The 18122-nt window shown below is 45.2% G+C and overlaps 1 protein-coding gene across 1 annotated transcript in view; it reads left to right on the plus strand.

Annotated features, from left to right (window-relative positions):
• The first annotated feature begins 3780 nt into the window (after positions 1-3780).
• Positions 3781-18122, plus strand: part of LOC129530569 (uncharacterized) — a 53562-nt gene continuing 39220 nt past the window's right edge. The window contains exons 1-3 of the mRNA XM_055377338.1: positions 3781-3867; positions 4337-4576; positions 7699-7799. Coding sequence (XP_055233313.1) covers positions 3781-3867; positions 4337-4576; positions 7699-7799 — 428 coding nt within the window. The remainder of the gene's footprint in view (positions 3868-4336; positions 4577-7698; positions 7800-18122) is intronic.

An 18122-nucleotide genomic window follows, 5' to 3' on the forward strand; every position in this document is an offset into this window, starting at 1 on the left:
TTGATGTGATGTATCATTTGGATTGATTTGCAACCATTCTTGCATACTTGTGATAAATCACAAGGGTGTGATAAATCACACATGATCATGAAGAATGATATTTTTAATGTATTGCTTAAAGGTTTGCTAGCATTTTGTTGAGGATTTTTGCATCAATATTAATTGGAGATATTGTAGTTTTCTTTTTTTAAAGTGTCTTTGATTTTGGTATAAAGGTAATTCTGGTGTTATAGAATGAGTTTGGAAGTATTCCCCATCTCTATTTTGTGGAATAGTTTCAGTAGGATTGGTGTTAGTTCTTTAAATGTTTGTTAGAATTCAGTAGTGAAGCCATAGAATATTGGGGCTTTTCCTTACTGGGAGACTTTTTATTACAGCTTTGATCTCATTATTTGTTATTGCTCTGTTCATGTTTTGTATTTCTTTGTGTTTCAATTTTGTGTGTTTTTTGGCCCTAGTCTGGTCCACTCAGACCTGCTCCATGCTCACCATCAGGCAGCTGGTGGTCCTTCTTGAAGAGTGAGTGCAGCAGGGACCAATGGTTGGGCTGAAGCCCCTTCACCTCATGGGGACTCTCCAATACTCATTGAACTTCATGGTGAGGGACAGAGGACCCACCCTGGCTCTCAGCGGGTGAGCAGGGAATTCTTGTTCAAGGAAGCCCCTGGGGCAGCCGCAGGAGGCAGCCCTTGGGAAAAAGCGCCCAAGGCCCCCCTCAACCGGCCATCCTGCCTCCTCTGCAGGACCTTCTCTTCCCCTCTTTCCCTCCCTCCTGAGGTGAAAAGGAGGGGAGGAGACCACGGAGCCCGCTGTGTCAGGGAAACCTGGCCCTTCCTTTTGAGCGTCCAGGGGACTCGCATGGGTCTCGCCCCTTCTCCAGGACCTGGAAGCTTCTCTCTCTGAAGAGCCCTGAGTTCCAGTCTCAAGTGTCTCATTCCCCATTGCCTCCTGCTTCTCCTTTCATCCCCGCCACCACCACCTGGGGCTCACACTCCCTGCCTTTGGGCTTCAAATGTTGTACTACGTGCTTGACCCACTAGCCTGCTTAATCTTCAAAATCACTCTATCAAAAAGACATTTTAGGCTGGGCATTGTGGCTGAAGCCTGTAATCCCAGCACTTTGGGAGACCCAGATGGGCTGATTACTTGAGTGTATGAGTTACAGACCAGCCTGGGAAACATAACAAGATCCTGTCTCTACAAAAATAGAAAAAAAATTAGTGGAGTGCTGTGGCACATGTCTGTAATCCCAACTACTTGGGAGGCTGAGGTGGGAAGATTGCTTGAGCCTGGGATGTCGAGGCTGCAGTGAGCTGAGATCATGTCACTGCACTCCAGCCTGGGCAACAGACTGAGACCCTGTCTCAAAATAAAAATAAAAATAATTTAAAAAGCAAAATTGCCAAAATCATTCATTTAACCAATAAGATGAGCACCTACCTATCAGGGACAATAAAAGTTTAAAGGGGCCAACAATTATGAAGGCAGTATTGAATTCACTTGAAATATGAAGAACACCACATTGGGTGAATTTAGATAGGAAGGCCAAGGAGATATTCCTAGGAATATCATTATATATGGAAAACACTGAAAAAAGACACTGCGGTGTTTGAGAAAATAATGGCCATAGAAAGAGATTTCATGGGCCTTCCAGCTTATGAAAAAATCAACTGAAATTGCTCGACATTAGGTTAGAACATTAAAAAGGAAAAATAAGTCATTATAGAAGGAGAGAATTGGAATAGGGGACAAGAATGACCCATTTCCCAGTCTCTTCCTAGAACAGGGCTGGGGAAAAATCTGTGGTCATCACATTCACCATTGCATAAACACATATTCTTTCTATATGTCAGCAAGGAGCAAGTGCTACCAAGACAAGGCAAGGAAAAGGAATAGAGAATATTGCTGGGTGCTTTTCTGTAGGGTGATCAGGAAAGGCCTCACTGAAAAAGAGACACTAGAGCAGAGCAAGTGAGAGAGAGAGAGTCATAGAGAGATCTGTGGGAAGAGCATTCCATGTGAGGGCAACAGACACTGCAAAGGCCCTGAGGCAGGGAGCGCTTGGCATGTCTGAGGAGCCAGAAAAAGGCCAGTGGGGCTGAAATGGAATAAGTGAGGAGTAATAGGGGCAGAACACATATGGCCTTAGAGATCATGGCTCTAGGTGTTTTGTTTTATTTTCCAATTTTTAAAATTGTATTAAAATACACATAACATAAGCGTCTGGAATCCCACAGGACGCTGGCCCCAAACGGGCCAATTTGTCCTGTCTCTGTGGGATTTCTTGGTTCTAGAAGATCAGATTTGGTCTGGGTCACCCAAATCTGTCTGTACCCCAACCTCCACTGTCTGCTCTTACATCCCTAGGTGCTGGCTCAGGTACTGGGCAAACTTTACCAGGAATATATACATTGTGTGGAATTTCTTAGCTTCCATTTCAACAAAGTTGAAACTTGGGGGAAATGATTTGCCAAGGGTTACAACTTGGGGAAAATGATGATAGTTTGCTTTACAAATTGTTCTAGTTAACCAATAAAAGTATGGCATGTGTACCCAGGTACAGTGGAATTTGAGGTAAACAGCAGAACAGATGCATGCTCAGGTACATTTGAGTTGGAGATAAACAGCAAAACAGATGCGTGCTCAGGTACACTTGAATTCGAGGTGAACAGCAGTATGCATGCGTGCCCAGCTACACTTGAATTCGAGATAAACAGCAGAAAAGATGCGTGCCCAGGTACACTTGAATTTGAGATAAACAGCAGTATGGATGCATGCTCAGGTACACTTGAATTCAAGGTGAACGGCAGCACGATGTGTGCCCAGCTACACTTGAGTTCGAGGTAAACATCAGCACGATGCATGCCCAGATACACTTGAATTCGAGATAAACAGCAGAACAGATGTGTGCTCAGCTACACTTGAATTCAAGGTAAACAGCAGAACAGATGCGTGCTCAGGTACACTTGACTTCAAGGTGAACAGCAGCACGAGGCATGCCCAGATAACACTTGAATTCAAGATAAACAGGAGAACAGATGTGTGCTCAGCTACACTTGAATTCGAGGTGAACAGCAGTATGCATGCATGCCCAGATACACTTGAATTCAAAGTAAACAGCAGCCCAGGTACACTTGAATTCAAGGTAAACAGCTGTATGCATGTGTGCCCAGCTACACTTGAATTTGAGATCAACAGCAATATTGAATTTTCTACCAAAAATTCATACGCTCTGTCTCTGAATAAATGTGCAAGAAATGAAAGCTCTACATGCCCAACAACTCTTTGCTTCCATTTCCTTACGGTCATGAAGCCACACCTGCCTGGAGCTACTAATCTATTTCCTGAGCATCAGAACCCTCTTGCTCATTTGGGGAATCCAACTCCCTGCAGTTGGCCTGTGGACCTCCAGCATCCCTGGGCAGCCTGAGGACCCTAAACCCTGTAGTTCAGTTTATGACACGCAGGCTTTGAGGAATTTCCCTCCATAAGGCTGCTGTGAACTCCCACACCAGGAGAAATTAAAATTTGTAATACAGCGGAGATCCCTGAATGAGCTTTTCTCCCTGATACATGTCAGTGAACTCAGTGTGTCTTTGGAAATCCGGAAACCTCCTTTTCTCAGTTCAGGCTGCCTGCATCATGCTGGTTTGCTTCCTGCAACAAAACAGATCATCCAGACATCTCTCTGTTTTCCTTCGAATATTCCCCAAGCTACCACGCCATTCGTGGGCAGGACCTCAGTGCCTGAGGTCAGAATAGAGACACCTCTGACATCCCATGGCTGTACCTGCAAATAACCCTTCCTCGGCAGTCGCTGAAGCCACACCTCTACACAGCTGTCTGTTGTCTTACAGTGGCATAAGCGTAAAAGAGATTTTTTTTTGACATGTATTATAGCACCTGCTGGCTTTGTTTCCCTCCCTTATACCATAATATTGCTTGTTGATTTGTATCAACGGATTTGCATCTTCTGCTCACTACACACACACACACACACACACACACACACACACAGACACATCCACCCCACTCCCCCCACTAGTGACTAGGTACACTTGAATTCGAAGTAAATAGCACACACAAGAGATATGTCCAGCACGTGATTCTCACAGGCCTGATTTCACAGCGGTGCTGGAGGCAAACCTCGCAGCCTCCAGCCTGTGCAGACGGCATCATGACAAATTGTATAAATATGTGCAAATTGTCCAAATGATGTCATGTGTGCCCCAGCCTGCTCTCCAAGCGGGCAGAACGCTTCAGCGGAAGGTCAGGGCAGGCCTTGCTCTGAATTCAATTGAGGTAATTGCATTCAATTTGCTTAAATGTATCACAGAGAAAAGCCCTGTCTGTTGATCTCAATCGTATTAAGAAGTTTATTTTCCGCCGGGGCCGGACTCCACGGCCTCACGGAGAGGAAGCCTTCTCTCGGTTATGTCCTTCTTTCTCCTGCTTGATTCCAGGTCCTGGGGGCAGCCCTGGGAATGCCAGGGAGGGCCCCCCGCCCCCGCCACAAGAAATACCTTATGGCTCTCTCCCTAGCCACCTGCAGGTCTTGGAATGGCCGCAAATAAGCGTGACGATTTCTGTGCTTAGGGAATAGTTTGCCAGCTCTTTGCAGGTGTGGTTTGACGACGCCAGTGAGTGAACAAAGCCTGAAGTTTCACCCCAAAAGATCGTTCTGTGGTTTGCCTACCATGATTCAACAGCCCAGGATCTGCTCGGCACAGACAACCTGAAGTGTAAAGAGGCTCCTGAGAGCCGGGTCCCACCTCGGCCCCAGACACCCCTCCTGCACCGACCCAGTGAGCCCCCAAAAGTCATCTCTACCAGAGGTTCTCCTCATTTCTGAGAAGAGGGAAGCAGGGCCCATGCGTTTTGAGGTTGCCTCTGGCTCCAACGCGGTGTCACGCAATGCCAGCCTCATGAGGGTGAGAGTCCTCTGAATGGCCCACGCTCTCTTGTGACAATGCCACTTGTCTGTGAAGGAGAAGGCCAAGCTGACTCACACGCTGAGTGACCCAAGGATGGAGGGGGTCCCCGGGGTGCGTACCGCACCTCCCTCTTTGCAGACAAGGAGGGGGCGGCTCTGAGACCCACAGGGATGTACCTGAAATCATATCAATTATTTTTTCTGACCGGAGTGGAAGAGTATTAAACAATCAGTAACAGGAGGAACTTTTTTCCCGACCGTCTTTGGCTCCCTCTCTCGCCACCCTTTTTCTTCCTCCATCTACCCCAAAACATTTTCCCCACCATTTTTTCCCCACTGCCTTTTTGCAAAGCCTTCTATACTTTACCGCTCACTTCCGTTTTCCCCACCCATCTACCCCAAAACTTTTCCCCACCGTCTTTTCTCCCTCTCTCTGGCCACCCTTTTTTCCGCCTCCCGCTCTCATCACCCTCTTTTGCTCCTTCATCTCCCCAACAACATTTCCCTCATCTTTTCCCAAAGCCTTCTCCCCACTCCTGCTGCTCGCCACCCTCTCTTTCCCCTTCCGTCTACCCAAAAACTGTTTCCCTATCACCTTTTTTCCCTTCCTCCTTGCCATCCTTTCCCTTCTCCATCTACCCAAAAACATTTTCCCGCTGTCTTTTTGCAAAGCCTCTTCTCTACTCCTGCTCACCACGCTCTTTTAACCCATCTACCTCCCCAATTTTTCCCTGCCATCTTTTCACAAAGCCTTCCCCTCTTCCCGCTCGCCCTCTTCTTTCCTCTATCCTGCTTGCCACCCTCTTTTTGCCCTCCATCTACCCCAAAGTATTTTCCCCATCGCCTTTTTCCCAGTCCTCTTTCCCCACTTCCTCTGGCCACACTTTCTATTCTCCTCCCGCTTGCCACCCTCCTTTCCCCCTCCATCTACCCAAACACTTTTTACCCACTGTCTTTTCTTTCTACACTTTCTTTTCTGCCTAACATCTTTTCGCAAAACCTTTTCTCTTTCCCGCTCGCCACCCTCTTTACCCTTCTCCCACTGGCCACCCTCTTTCCCCCCCTCCATCTACCCAAAAGCTTCTCTCCTCACTGTCTTTTCGCAAAACCTTCTCTCCTTCATGCTCATCCCCGTTCCCCCCTCACAACCCTCTCTTACCCCCTTTCATCTACCCAAAAACTTTTTCCCCACCATCTTTCTGTGAAACCTTCTCTCCCTCCTGTTCACCACCCTGTTTTTCCCCCTCCATCTACCCCCCAATTTTTTTTCCCAACATCTTTTCCTCACCATCTTTATGCAATGCCTTCTCCGGCTCGCCACCCTTTTTTCCTTTTGGCACTAACCACCCTCTTTACTCGAGGTCTAGGAGAAGGTGGGGACCGTGCCCAACGCTGGCGGCTGGAGCCTTGGCCACCGTGGCTCGCCTGGCTGCGGTTGGTGGTGGCGACGGAGACTGCATCTCTGTTAGAGTAGTAGAAAGGTGGCAGGGTAGGTGCGCTCTCTGCGGCCACACTGCCCCCTTGCGGGGTGGTGGGGGAGCGGGTTTGGTGTGCTTTTGGAGCTGCACTGCCTGCCGCGGGGGGCTGGTGGGTGGCACTATCAGGTGTTGAATTGCTGGCAGTGGGGCAGGTTTGCTGCGCTATCAGAGTCTACACTGCCTAAGGTGGCGGGGGGTGGGAGGCAGGTTGTGTGTGCCGTCGTGCACTGCCAGCGGCGGGTGGTGGGGTGTTAGGGGCATTATTAGCTGCTACACTGGCCGATGCAGGGGGCGGGTTGGGTGAGCTATCGTGAGCTACAATGTCAGCAACAATGCTAACTGGCAGGCAGTCGGGGGTGCTTTAGGGGAGTTGTGAAATGTTGCATTGTCCGTGGGGGAAAGGGGAAGGTGGGGCCGGGGGGTTAGTTGGGCGCACTACCCCGGGCGTTCACTGCCCGCGACAGGAGCAGACTGGGGGCGCTATCTGGGGCTATACTGCTTGTGGTCCGGGTGGGGGGCGGGTTTAATGGGGTGCTATTTGGTGCTGCAACACCCGTGGCAGGGATGGGTTGTGGACACTATCGAGTGTTACACTGCCAGGAGCAGAGGGGTCGTTTGGGGGCGCTATCAGGGTTACATTGCCTGCAGCAGTCTCTGGGTGTGTTGTGGGCACAATCCGGGGGCTAAGCTTGTGGTGGAGGGGGCAGGTTAGGGGCGCTATGGGGGGAAGCTGCACTGCTGCTTCCAGCGGCAGGTTGTGGAGGTGGCCACGACAGTGGTGGCCTCTGAGGAAGGGGCCCTTCTCTTCTTCCCGGACTCAAGGCTCTAGAGGGTGAACAACTTCTGCTCGTTTTGAAGCGCGGAGGGTGCACAGAGTTTTTGCGGCAATCCTCTGACCACCGCAGGGCCCTCACACCCACCATGGTTACCCGGCCCTTGCCCTCTTGCTCTGTGTTGTGGGGACCATCTGGGAGCCCCAGGCATGGAGTAGTGGGCACCACGGGGGCTCAGGGTCCTGTGGGTGGAGGAGTCAGGAATGGGAACTGGTACTTGGGTGGGGAGGACTGGCTGGGTCTGAGTTTCTGCTGTTCTTGCTCCCCAAGGAGCCGCGGACACTGTGGTGTCTCCAGTCCCCACCCCAGGTCAGGAGGCCAGCTTGGTCTAGGAGGAGAGGCTGGACTTTGGAGGGTGGGTGTGAGTGCCTTCGCTGAAACTGGTCCCAGCCACCCAGTGGGCAGCATGACAGGGTGAGGCTCTAACACTGCCACTTTCTGCACCCTATTGTAGGTTTTTCTGGCATTGTCTGCCCAGCTGCTCCAAGCCAGGCTGATGAAGGAGGAGTCCCCTGTGGTGAGCTGGAGGTTGGAGCCTGAAGATGGCACAGCTCTGTGATTCATCTCCTGTGGTTGTGGCGGCCACGGTGATGGAGACGGCAGCTCAACAGGAGCGGTAGGAGGGTACCCGTGGAGGCCAAGTGGTAGGAGCCTTGGAGGGTGGGCAGGTGCATGGAGGGTGACAGCAGTGCTGATTCCTTTGGCGTCGGTGCTAATGGTGGCAGCAGCAGCAAGTCTAGGGGCCAGGAAGGAGAAGTAGGAGAGCTTTGGGGCCCGGCCCGGCCTGGGGTGGGTAAGAAGCTGCTGGTTCTGTACTGCAGGCCTCAGTGACAGTGGTGGAGGTGCAGCCAGGGCAAGGAGGAGTCCTCCCCCTTCTCCTGTGGTCTCTGGTCTCTGGACGGTGCCCTCCTTCTGCTGGCATCTGAGCCAGGTGTGAGTGGCAGCATTGTTTCATTCTTAACAGAATTTAGGGGCTTGCTATTTGTGTATCTTTTTGTTTTTGGTTGTGATAACCCTTAAGGGACAAAAGGCTTCTTTGGCTGGGTTTTGGTGTGGTGGGATCCCCCCATGTAAGACACAGGGTGCTTTCCTGGCAAGCTGTGTGTTGGAGGGAGTTCACCAAGGGGAAGAAAGGGAACCTCTCAGGAAGGTGACTGCTGTGGCAGGTCCCCTGCCTCTGGGCACCCTTTGGGACACCTAGTTTCCCCTGTAGAAGAGGGGAGGCTTAGACCGGTATCACTTGTATCATCAAAGAGGCATCCTGGCTGGGCCAGTTGATTTGACCTTCCCACTTCTTCAGCCCACCTGCCCATGGTGTCACCTGGGGAAAGTGGAACCTCAGGCCACAGGGGCAGAGGCTTCTCCGGCAGACTGATTGCTATAGCAGATTCTGTTCTGCCTGCTGCTCAGGAGGGCTTCTATGGCCACCGATCACTGCAATCTCCACCTCCTGAGATCAAGCGGTTCTCCTGTCTTAGCCTCCCAACTAGCTGGGATTACAGGTGCGCTACCATGGCCGGCTAATTTTTTTTTGTTGTTTTTTGTCTTTTTTTGAGATGAGTCTCGCTCAAGATGAGTCTCGCTCTGTTGCCCAGGCTGGAGTGCAGTGGCGTGATCTCGGCTCACTGCAAACTCCACCTCCTGGGTTCACGCCATTCTCCTGCCTCAGCCTCCCTCCCGAGTAGCTGGGACTACAGGCGCCTGCCACCATGCCCGGCTAATTTTTTGTATTTTTAATAGAGATGGGGTTTCACCATGTTAGCCAAGATGGTCTTGATCTCCTGACCTCATGATCTGCCCACCTCAGCCTGCCAAAGTGCTGGGATTACAGGTGTGAGCCACCGTGTCTGGCCTATGCCTGACTAATTTTTGTATTTTTAGTAGAACACTAAAAATACAGGGTTTCACCATGTTGGCCAGGCTGGTCTTGAACTCCTGACCTCAAGTGATCTCCTCTGCCTTGGCCTCCCAGAATGCTTGGATTACAGGCATGAGCCACCATGCCCAGCTCTGATCTCTTATTTTTATTAAAGTTTTGAAATGCCACTCCCTAAAAAGGCTGCATCAATTTGTAATGTCATTAGCAATGTGTGATAGGTCTAGTTTTATCAAACCTTTGTCAAGTATAATATACTAAAATCTTTATCTTAACAACTGAAAAAAAGTACTTTAGTTCTAAGTTTTTGCTTACTTGATTAGTAGGACTAACGAATATTTTACATTTCTTTTTCTTTTTTCTTTGAGACCTGAGTCTCACACTGTTGCCCAGGTTGGAGTGCCATGGTGTGATCTTGGCTTACTGCAACCTTTGTGTCCCAGGTTCAAGCAATTCTCCTGTCTCAGCCTCCCAAGTAGCTGGGATTACAGGCACCCACCACCACACCCAGCTAATTATTTGTATTTTTAGTAGAAATGGGGTTTCACTATGTTGGCCAGGCTAGTCTCGAGCACCTGATATCATGATCCACCTGCCTTGGCCTCCCAAAGTGTTGGGATTACAGGCATGAGCCACCGCATCAGCCTTTTTTTGAATTTTATTATTTGTGTTTCTTGTGAATTGTCCAGTCGTGTTTTGTGTGTAGTTTATTAGGGTGGGGGCATTCTAACTGTTTCATATTATTAATTTAAGCTTGTTGTATGACATACTTTAAGACATTTGCTCTAAGAATTTCACCTCATTTCATTGTATAGGTAATTATCTTTTGTGTAGTGAAAAGTCCCATTATTTCTTTTAGTTCCTTTAAGATTTTATTCAATTATTTATAGAAGTAGTAAGATAAATATTTGTAGATTAGGTAAACAAAGCATTCGAATTTTTGACTTTTAGAAAGTAAAAAACATTTGATTTAATGTCTATTTTTGTTCATTCCCATTTCTTATCTAATTAATAGAACACAGTACTGGGAGGAGGAACAAAAATTTAATCATGATATTGCTGTTTTTCATAATAATCTAGGACTAATGATAAGTCCTCTCTTTCATCAAGAAAATATTGAAGGCCGGATGCCATCACCTGTAATCCCAGCACTTCAGGAGGCTGAGGCAGGCTGATAGCTTGAGCTCAGGATTTCAAAATCAGTCTGGGCAAAATCGTGAGATCCCGTCTCTACAAAAAAATAAAAAATAAAAAATTAGCTGCATGTGGTATGCACCTGTTGCCCCAGCTGCTCGGGAGACTGAGGAGGGAGGATCACTTGAGCCTAGGAGATTGAGGCTGTAGTGAGCTGTGATCATGCCACTGCACTCTAGCCTGGTGGCAGAGCAAGACCCTGTCTCAAAAAGAAAAAAAAAAGAAAGAAAGTATTGAGAAATTAACTTATTTCATTACCTTAATGAGAAATAGTTAAGGCCGGGTGCAGTGGCTCACGCCTGCAATCCCAGCACTTTGGGATGCTGAGGTGGGTGGATCACCTGAGGTCTAGAGTTTGAGATCAGCCTGACCAACATGGCGAAACCTCTTCTCTACTAAAAATACAAAAATGAGCCAGGCATTTTTCTGTTAAGTTGATCATCCTTTTTAAATGATTTGTAAATAATTTTTGCATGCTAAGAAAATAAGTATTTGTTATATAATTCTAGATTCTAAATATTTTGAAGCTGTAAATGAGGTTTTAAACTCTGAGATCAGTTTTCTAATTTTGAAATAAAGTGAATCTCCATTGAAATTTACAAGTAGGGGGTGGTGATTGCAGAGTCCAATGCATAATTTATAGTTTTTCCTATTCTGGGTGCAGTTGTCATTTTAACCTGAATGCCAGGTAGTTATCTTTATAAAACTATCATTTCTGAGTTATAGAGGTAGCATTGGGGTGGTGGAAAAAAAACACCCTGTGCCTCTATATGTGCAGTTTTGCCAGAGGCAATTTTTATTTTTATTTATTTATTTATTTATTTATTTATTGAGGTAGGATCTCACTCTGTTACCCAGGCTGGAGTGCAGCGATGCAATCATGGCTCCTTGTAGCCTCAACCTTCCTGGCTCAAGTGATCCTCCCTCTACTCAGCCTCCACAGTAGCTGGGACTACAAGTGCATACCACCACACCCGGCTAATGTTTAAATTTTTAGTAGAGACAAGATATCACTATGTTGCCCTTTCTTCCTTCACCAAAAAAAGCTGATAAACTGGCTTATTATATAACAAGGAATTCTCATTTTATTCTATTTATATTGTATTATTATTCTTTAATTTCAGTGATGCGAAGCAGTGTTTTTTGGAGGTTTTGAGTGTGAGCTTTCTCATCAGACACTGAAGAGTTTTTGAGCCTTAACTCCATTACTTAATTAGCTGTGTGACCCAGACCACTTCATTGTACAGCTCTGTTCTTGTGCTGGGGAGGGCATTCACACAAAATACAATGAAATTGTGCTTCCTGGTGGTTCTGATGTGGCTTTAGGCAAGTTCATTAAACACTGCAGTTTCAATAAGATAATGCATGTGGAATGCTGAGTACAGTGCCTTTAAGGCACTTAACGGGATATGAGAACAGTTCTATAGCCCTTCATTTTTACTTTTGATTAAGAGTTGTATACTAATAACTAACTGGGTGAGTTATAAATGGGGAAGTAGGGTCACTGTGAAGTGGCTATGAAATAGCATAGAGGATATATTTAAAAAGCTGTATTTTTACTACATATTTTCAAACTACATATTTCATTTTAGTTTGGAGAACTTTACTGAAGAATAAAGAAGTAGTAGTATGTGAGTTTGGATCATTTCTATGGTTAGGTGGTGGCTGCACTAAGGCCTTTCCAATTCTTAGTCCCGTGAGAGGTAGATAGGTTTGTGGGGAGTAGGGGAGAACAGATAAATGAGATACATTTATATTTTTTTGCATGGTAACTTATAAGGCATTTCCAAGAGAGGGAATTCATTGGAGGCAAAGAAAAATATAAAACATAGTGTATATAGGGCTTTGTAGCATCCGTGGTTTCAGGCATTTATGGGAGCCAGGCAGGGGTGGGGTATGGGGTTGAAATATATTTCCTATGGATAAGCACAGGACTACTTTATATCACTTAATCCAAGACCCTCTTACTGGTGAGGAATCCAGCATTTAAATTTATGGATGTATATGATAAAGCTAGAATTTTTCCAGATCTGAGACTCAAAGCTCTTTGTATTTTTGTTTATACTCCAGCTGTTTTGAGGAGCTTTAAAGTCTATTGACAAAGACAGGAAAAACAAGAACGGACATAGTGGCTCACGCCTGTAATTCCAGCACTTTGGGAGGTTGAGGCCTAGACCAGCCTGGTGAATATAGTGAAACCCCGTTATCTACTAAAAATACAAAAATTAGCCCAGTGTGGTGGTGTGTGCCTGTAATCCCAGCTGCTCAGGAGGCTGAGGTAGGAGAATTGCTTGAACCTGGGAGCAGAGGTTACAGTGAGCTGTGCCACTGCACTCCAGCCTGTGTGCCAGAGACTCTGTGTCAAAAAAAAAAAAAAAAAAAAGGCCGGGCATGCGGTGGCTCATGTCTGTAATCTCATTGCTTTGGGAGGCCAAGGCAGGCAGACTACCTAAGGTCAGGAGTTCGAGACCAGCCTGTTCAACATGGCAAAACCCTGTCTCTACTGAAAATACAAAAATTAGCTAGGCGTGGTGGCAGGAACCATAATCTCAGCTACTCGGGAGGCTGAGGTGGGAGAATGGCTTGCACCAGGGAGGTGGAGGTTGCAGTGAGCTGAGATGGCACCGGTCAGCGCACTTCAGCCTGGGTGACAGAGCAAGACTCTGTCTCAAAAACAAAAAGCAAACAAAAAACAAACAACAACAAAAAACCTAGGAAAAACATACATGCAACAGAATGTTAAAGATGAGATTCTAAGGCTTTTTTTTTTTTTTTTGGAGACAATCTCACTCTGTCGCCCAGGCTGGAGTGCAGTGCTGCGATCTTGGCTCACTGCAGCCTCCGCCTCCCTGGTTAAAGCAATTCTCTGCCTCAGCCTCCCAAGTAGCTGGGATTACAGGCGCCTGCCACCATGCCTGGCTAATTTTTGTAGTTTTAGTAGAGATGGGGTTTCACCATCTTAGCCAGGCTGGTCTTGAACTCCTGACCTCGTGATCCATCTGCTTTGGCCTCCCAAAGTGCTGGGATTACAGGCATGAGCTTCTGCTCCTGGCAGAGATTCTAAGTTTTTTGAGAATAGTGACTGTGTTTCTTGGGTCTTGGCTCTATCTTATACATCTGGCACAGTGTGTGTGTATAGCAGGTGTTTAATATTTGTTAAACACACGTGGTCCTTAATATCAAACAGCATGGGATTTAAGACATGAACTTGGGTTTGAGTCTCAGCACTTTCACTTCTTAGTTGTATGACCTTGGCCATTTAATCCCTTTGATCTTGAATTTCCTTATCCGAAAAATAGGGGACATACTAATTAACATCTATTGTGATGGGTTGTAATGAGAATTAAATGATAATGTGTACAAAATACCTAACTTGATTGGATTTGTGGTACGCAGTAGCTATAAAGACCATTTTAACCCCAATATGAGAAGGATTCACTCATCACACTGTTGTATACTTCGTAGCTATTACTTCTTTAATCCCCAAGGACTTGTTTAAAAAAGTGTTCTTCAGTTTCTACTTCCCAGTTCCCTTGTGGAACTGGTAAAAATTTAAAATATCTTAACATAATATTTTATTTCAAATGATAAACAGTAAGGTAAAATGTGGTTTTTCTTGGACAACATATGGTAGAATGATGTCTGGAATATTTAGTTATGTCATTTAATACTTTTTTCCTTACCAGTTTTTAAAAAAATTATTTTATTTTAGGTTCGGGGGTACACATGCAGGTTCGTTACATGGCTAGATTATGTAACGCTGAGGTTTGGCCTGCTAGCGCAGCCATCATCCAAAGTGACCCTAGTACCCAATAAGTAGTTTTCAACCTGTGTACCTCCTCTTCTACCTTCTCTTTTGGAATCTCTGGTCTATTACTTCCATCTTTATGTTCACATGTACTCATTGTTTAGTTCCCACTTAGAAATGAGACCATGTGGTATTTGATTTTCTGGTTCTGAGTTACTTCTTTTAGGATAAAGGATGAAAAACAGTGTAGCCTCCAGCTCCATCCATGTTGCTGCGAAGGACATGATTCCATTCTTTTTTATGGCTGTATATTTTTACCTTTTTTGCGAGGGGGAGAGGATTTAAATATGGACCAGCATAATCTCTGTAATAAATATCTGTAATCTCACTATTCACATAACCCCTGCTAGTTTAAAAAAGTTCGTGTAGGCTGAGCATGGTGGCTCACACCTGTAATCCCAGCACTTTGGGAGTCCAAGGCTGGAGGATCACTTGAGCTTAAGAGTTTAAGACCAGCCTGAGTAACATAGTGAAACCTCATGTCTACAAAAAATAAAAATTAGCCAGGTATGGTGGTGCATGCCTGTAGTCCCAGCTACTTGGGAGGATTGCTTGAGGCCAAGAGTTCGAGGCTGCAGTAAGCTGTGATTGTGCCACTGCACTCCACCAGGCGTTTAAAAAAAAAAGTAAATAATCAGAAAATTTAAATAGTGTAAACTAGAGGCCTCTCCTATTAGTTTGCTAGAGCTACCATAACAAAATACCACAAACTGAGTGACATAAGTGACACTATTTTTTTTTTTTGAGACGCAGTCTCACTCTGCCGCCAGGCTGCACGATCTCGGCTCACTGCAGCCTCGGCCTCCCAGGTTCAAGTGATTCTCCTACCTCGGCCTCCCGAGTAGCTGGGACTTCCAGCCTCCAGAATTGAGAAATTTAATTTCTTTTAATTTTAAAAAATTAAGAGTGACACTCGGCCGGGCGCAGTGGCTCATGCCTGCAATCCCAGCACTTTGCGAGTCCAAGGTAGGCGGATAACCTGAGGTTGGGAGTTTGAGACCAGTATGACCAACATGGAGAAACCCCGTCTCTACTAAAAATACAAAATTAGCTGTGCATGGTGGTGCATGCCTGCAATCCCAGCTACTTGGGAGGCTGAGGCAGGAGAATCGCTTGAACCCGGGAGGCAGAGATTGCACTAACCCAGATCACGCCATTGCACTCCAGCCTGAGCAACAGGAGCAAAACTCCATCTCAGGGAAAAAAAAAGAAAAAGTCTAAGTAGTCCCAAAAACATAAAATTTGAGCCTCAAATAAGAACTGTTTTAAAATTTTAATATATTGTGTTTTTTCGCCATATAATCCCAGGTATTCTTCAGGTTAGAACTCAGTTTCACAAAAAAGGGTGTGCTTGAAAAACTTACCAAAATCTCCTGATTAGATACTTTTTTCATTTGTTTCTGTTTTTTTGAGACAGAGTCTCGCTCTGTTGCCCAGGCTGGAGTGCGGTGGCACAATCTTGGCTTACTGCAACCTCAGCCTCCTGGGTTCAAGCGATTCTCTTGCCTCAGCCTCCCAGTAGCTGGGACTACTGGCACACACCACCATGCCTGGCTAATTTTTGTATTTTTTAGTAGAGACAGGGTTTCACCATGTCGACCAGGCTGGTCTTGAACTCCTGACCTCAGGTGATCCACCCACCTTGGCCTTCCAAAGTGTTGGGATTACAGGCGTGATCCACCATGCCTGGCCAGAACATACTTATTTAGCAGGTGTGGATATGTGTATTTACACAGACTTACTTGTAAATAGATGTATAAATGTATACCCATAATGAATGAAATTGATGAAATTATATATATTTATATATTCATTATAAGGGGTTACATTTTTTCCCCCAGCCTAGAAAGCTTCACTACATAACATGATTATGTGGGAATTTGAGAGTTGGATCGCTTTGCATTACTGTAAATGATAGAGCTTTATTTTAAAGTACTTTTTATTCTAAAGGTATATGTGCTTTTCATAAATTCAAATTCTAACAAAAGGTATACATCACAAGTTCAGTTTTACTCCCCAGAGGTTATCACTGGAAACTTTTTTTGTATATTTTTCCAGACGTTTTTGGTTTGTAGATAAGACATGTATGTACTTAGAAAAAAAGTACAGACATAGGCATATATGTTCTTTGAAAACAAATGGAATTAGGCCGGGCACGGCGGCTCACACTTGTAATCCCAGCACTTTGGGAGGCCAAGGCGGCGGATCATGAGGTCAGGAGATCGAGACCATCCTGGCTAACACGGTGAAACCCGGTCTCTACTAAAAAATACAAAAAATTAGCCGGGCATGGTGGTGGGCGCCTGTAGTCCCAGCTACTTGGGAGGCTGAGGCAGGAGAATGGTGTGAACCCGGGAGGCAGAGCTTGCAGCGAGCCGAGATGGCACCACTGCACTCCAGCCTGGGCCACAGAGCGAGACTCTGTCTCAAAAAAAAAAAAAAGCAACAACAAAAAACCAAATGGAATTATACTATAAATACTGTTTTGTAACTTACTTTTTTTTTGGCATACTAGTATATGTTATACATCTTTTCATAGGTATATCATTATTAATGTAGGTGCAGTTCAGTAATGATTGAAATGAAGTTTTCATTACATTCTATTTTTGAAAAATTACCAATAACTACATATATAACTGAAATCACATTATGTAACTGTCAGTATAAAGGAATGGCTCAGGTAAAACCCAATAGAAGTTGTATATTTAATATTTTTAATAATTTTTTAATTAAAAAGTTAAAACTTGTAGTACATGGCTATTAGGGTAAGGAAGTATGATCTCTTTAACGTACATGGTATTTTAAAAATATCTTATTCTGGTGTGTCTTCTTGATTGTAAAACCCCACTTAACATTTTGGGCTTCTATTTACATATTTTTACTTTAAAATAACACTATTCTGTGGTTATTCTTGTGGCATATTAAAGTGATATTTTAAGGAATACTTAACCAAATTCTATATAAAATGTATCTACTCTAAGTTAGAAATCTTGGTGCACTTACTGGTCTTATGATCTTAGAAGTCACTTAAGATCCTGAGCTCTGTATTAAGCCAGTGCTGGTTCAAGTTCTGGATCTACCATTGAATAATTGACCATGACTTCTTTATACTTCAGTTTCCCCAACTGTTGAATAGGAATAATGATTGTTGTGATGAGTCCATAAAAAATACAGTCTTACTGACTTTATGGTGGCCGAAATTTCAAGAGTAACACAATAACAGTTAAGTCATACTGGGACTCAGGCTAATCTTTTCTCCGTTGCCCTAGGCATTGATGTCCACCTGGCAAATGAGGGTGAGAAGTGGTGAGGGATTGCATGGGAGGTTTGGGGACAAGGCCTGGGAGTAGTAAAGAGGCATCTTTCACTTTGCCCACATTTCATTGTCCAGACCAGTCATGTGAAAGGGAAGCTGGGAAATGTAGTTTAGCCATGTGCCAGGAGGAAAAGGAAACGCTTTGGTAAATAGCCAGTTTTTGCCACCAGTGCTAAGCACAGTTCCTGGAAGATGGTTTTCAAGTCATTAAGCAAGTCACTTTTCACCTCTCCAGGTCCGTGTTTCTTTCTGTAAAGTGGGAAGGGGGATGATAATGAAAACTTCTATGAAGCACTGTTTTGGGAGAACTATATGTTATAACCATCTTAACTCACTTAATTCTTACAAAAGTCCTCTGAAGTAAAGACTATTATTGTCCTTTTTTTTTCTTTTTTATCAGCTGAGGAAGCTAAGGCTCGGAGTGAGTCATGGACACAGGATTTGAACCCAGGCAGTCTTTTCTGTAGGGTCTGTGCTTTTATTTATTTTTATTTTTATTAATTTTTTTTTGAGATGGAGTCTCATTCTGTCACCCGGGCTGGAGTGCAGTGGTGTGATCTCAGCTCACTGCAACCTCACCTCTCAGGTTCAAGCACTTCTCCTCCCTCAGCCTCCCAAGTAGCTGGGATTATAGGTGAGTGCTACCACGCCAGGCTAATTTTTGTATTTTTAGTAGAGTCGGGG

Source organism: Gorilla gorilla, chromosome 22 (genome assembly GCF_029281585.2).
Source record: "Gorilla gorilla gorilla isolate KB3781 chromosome 22, NHGRI_mGorGor1-v2.1_pri, whole genome shotgun sequence".
In the NCBI taxonomy this organism is placed as follows: domain Eukaryota; kingdom Metazoa; phylum Chordata; class Mammalia; order Primates; family Hominidae; genus Gorilla; species Gorilla gorilla.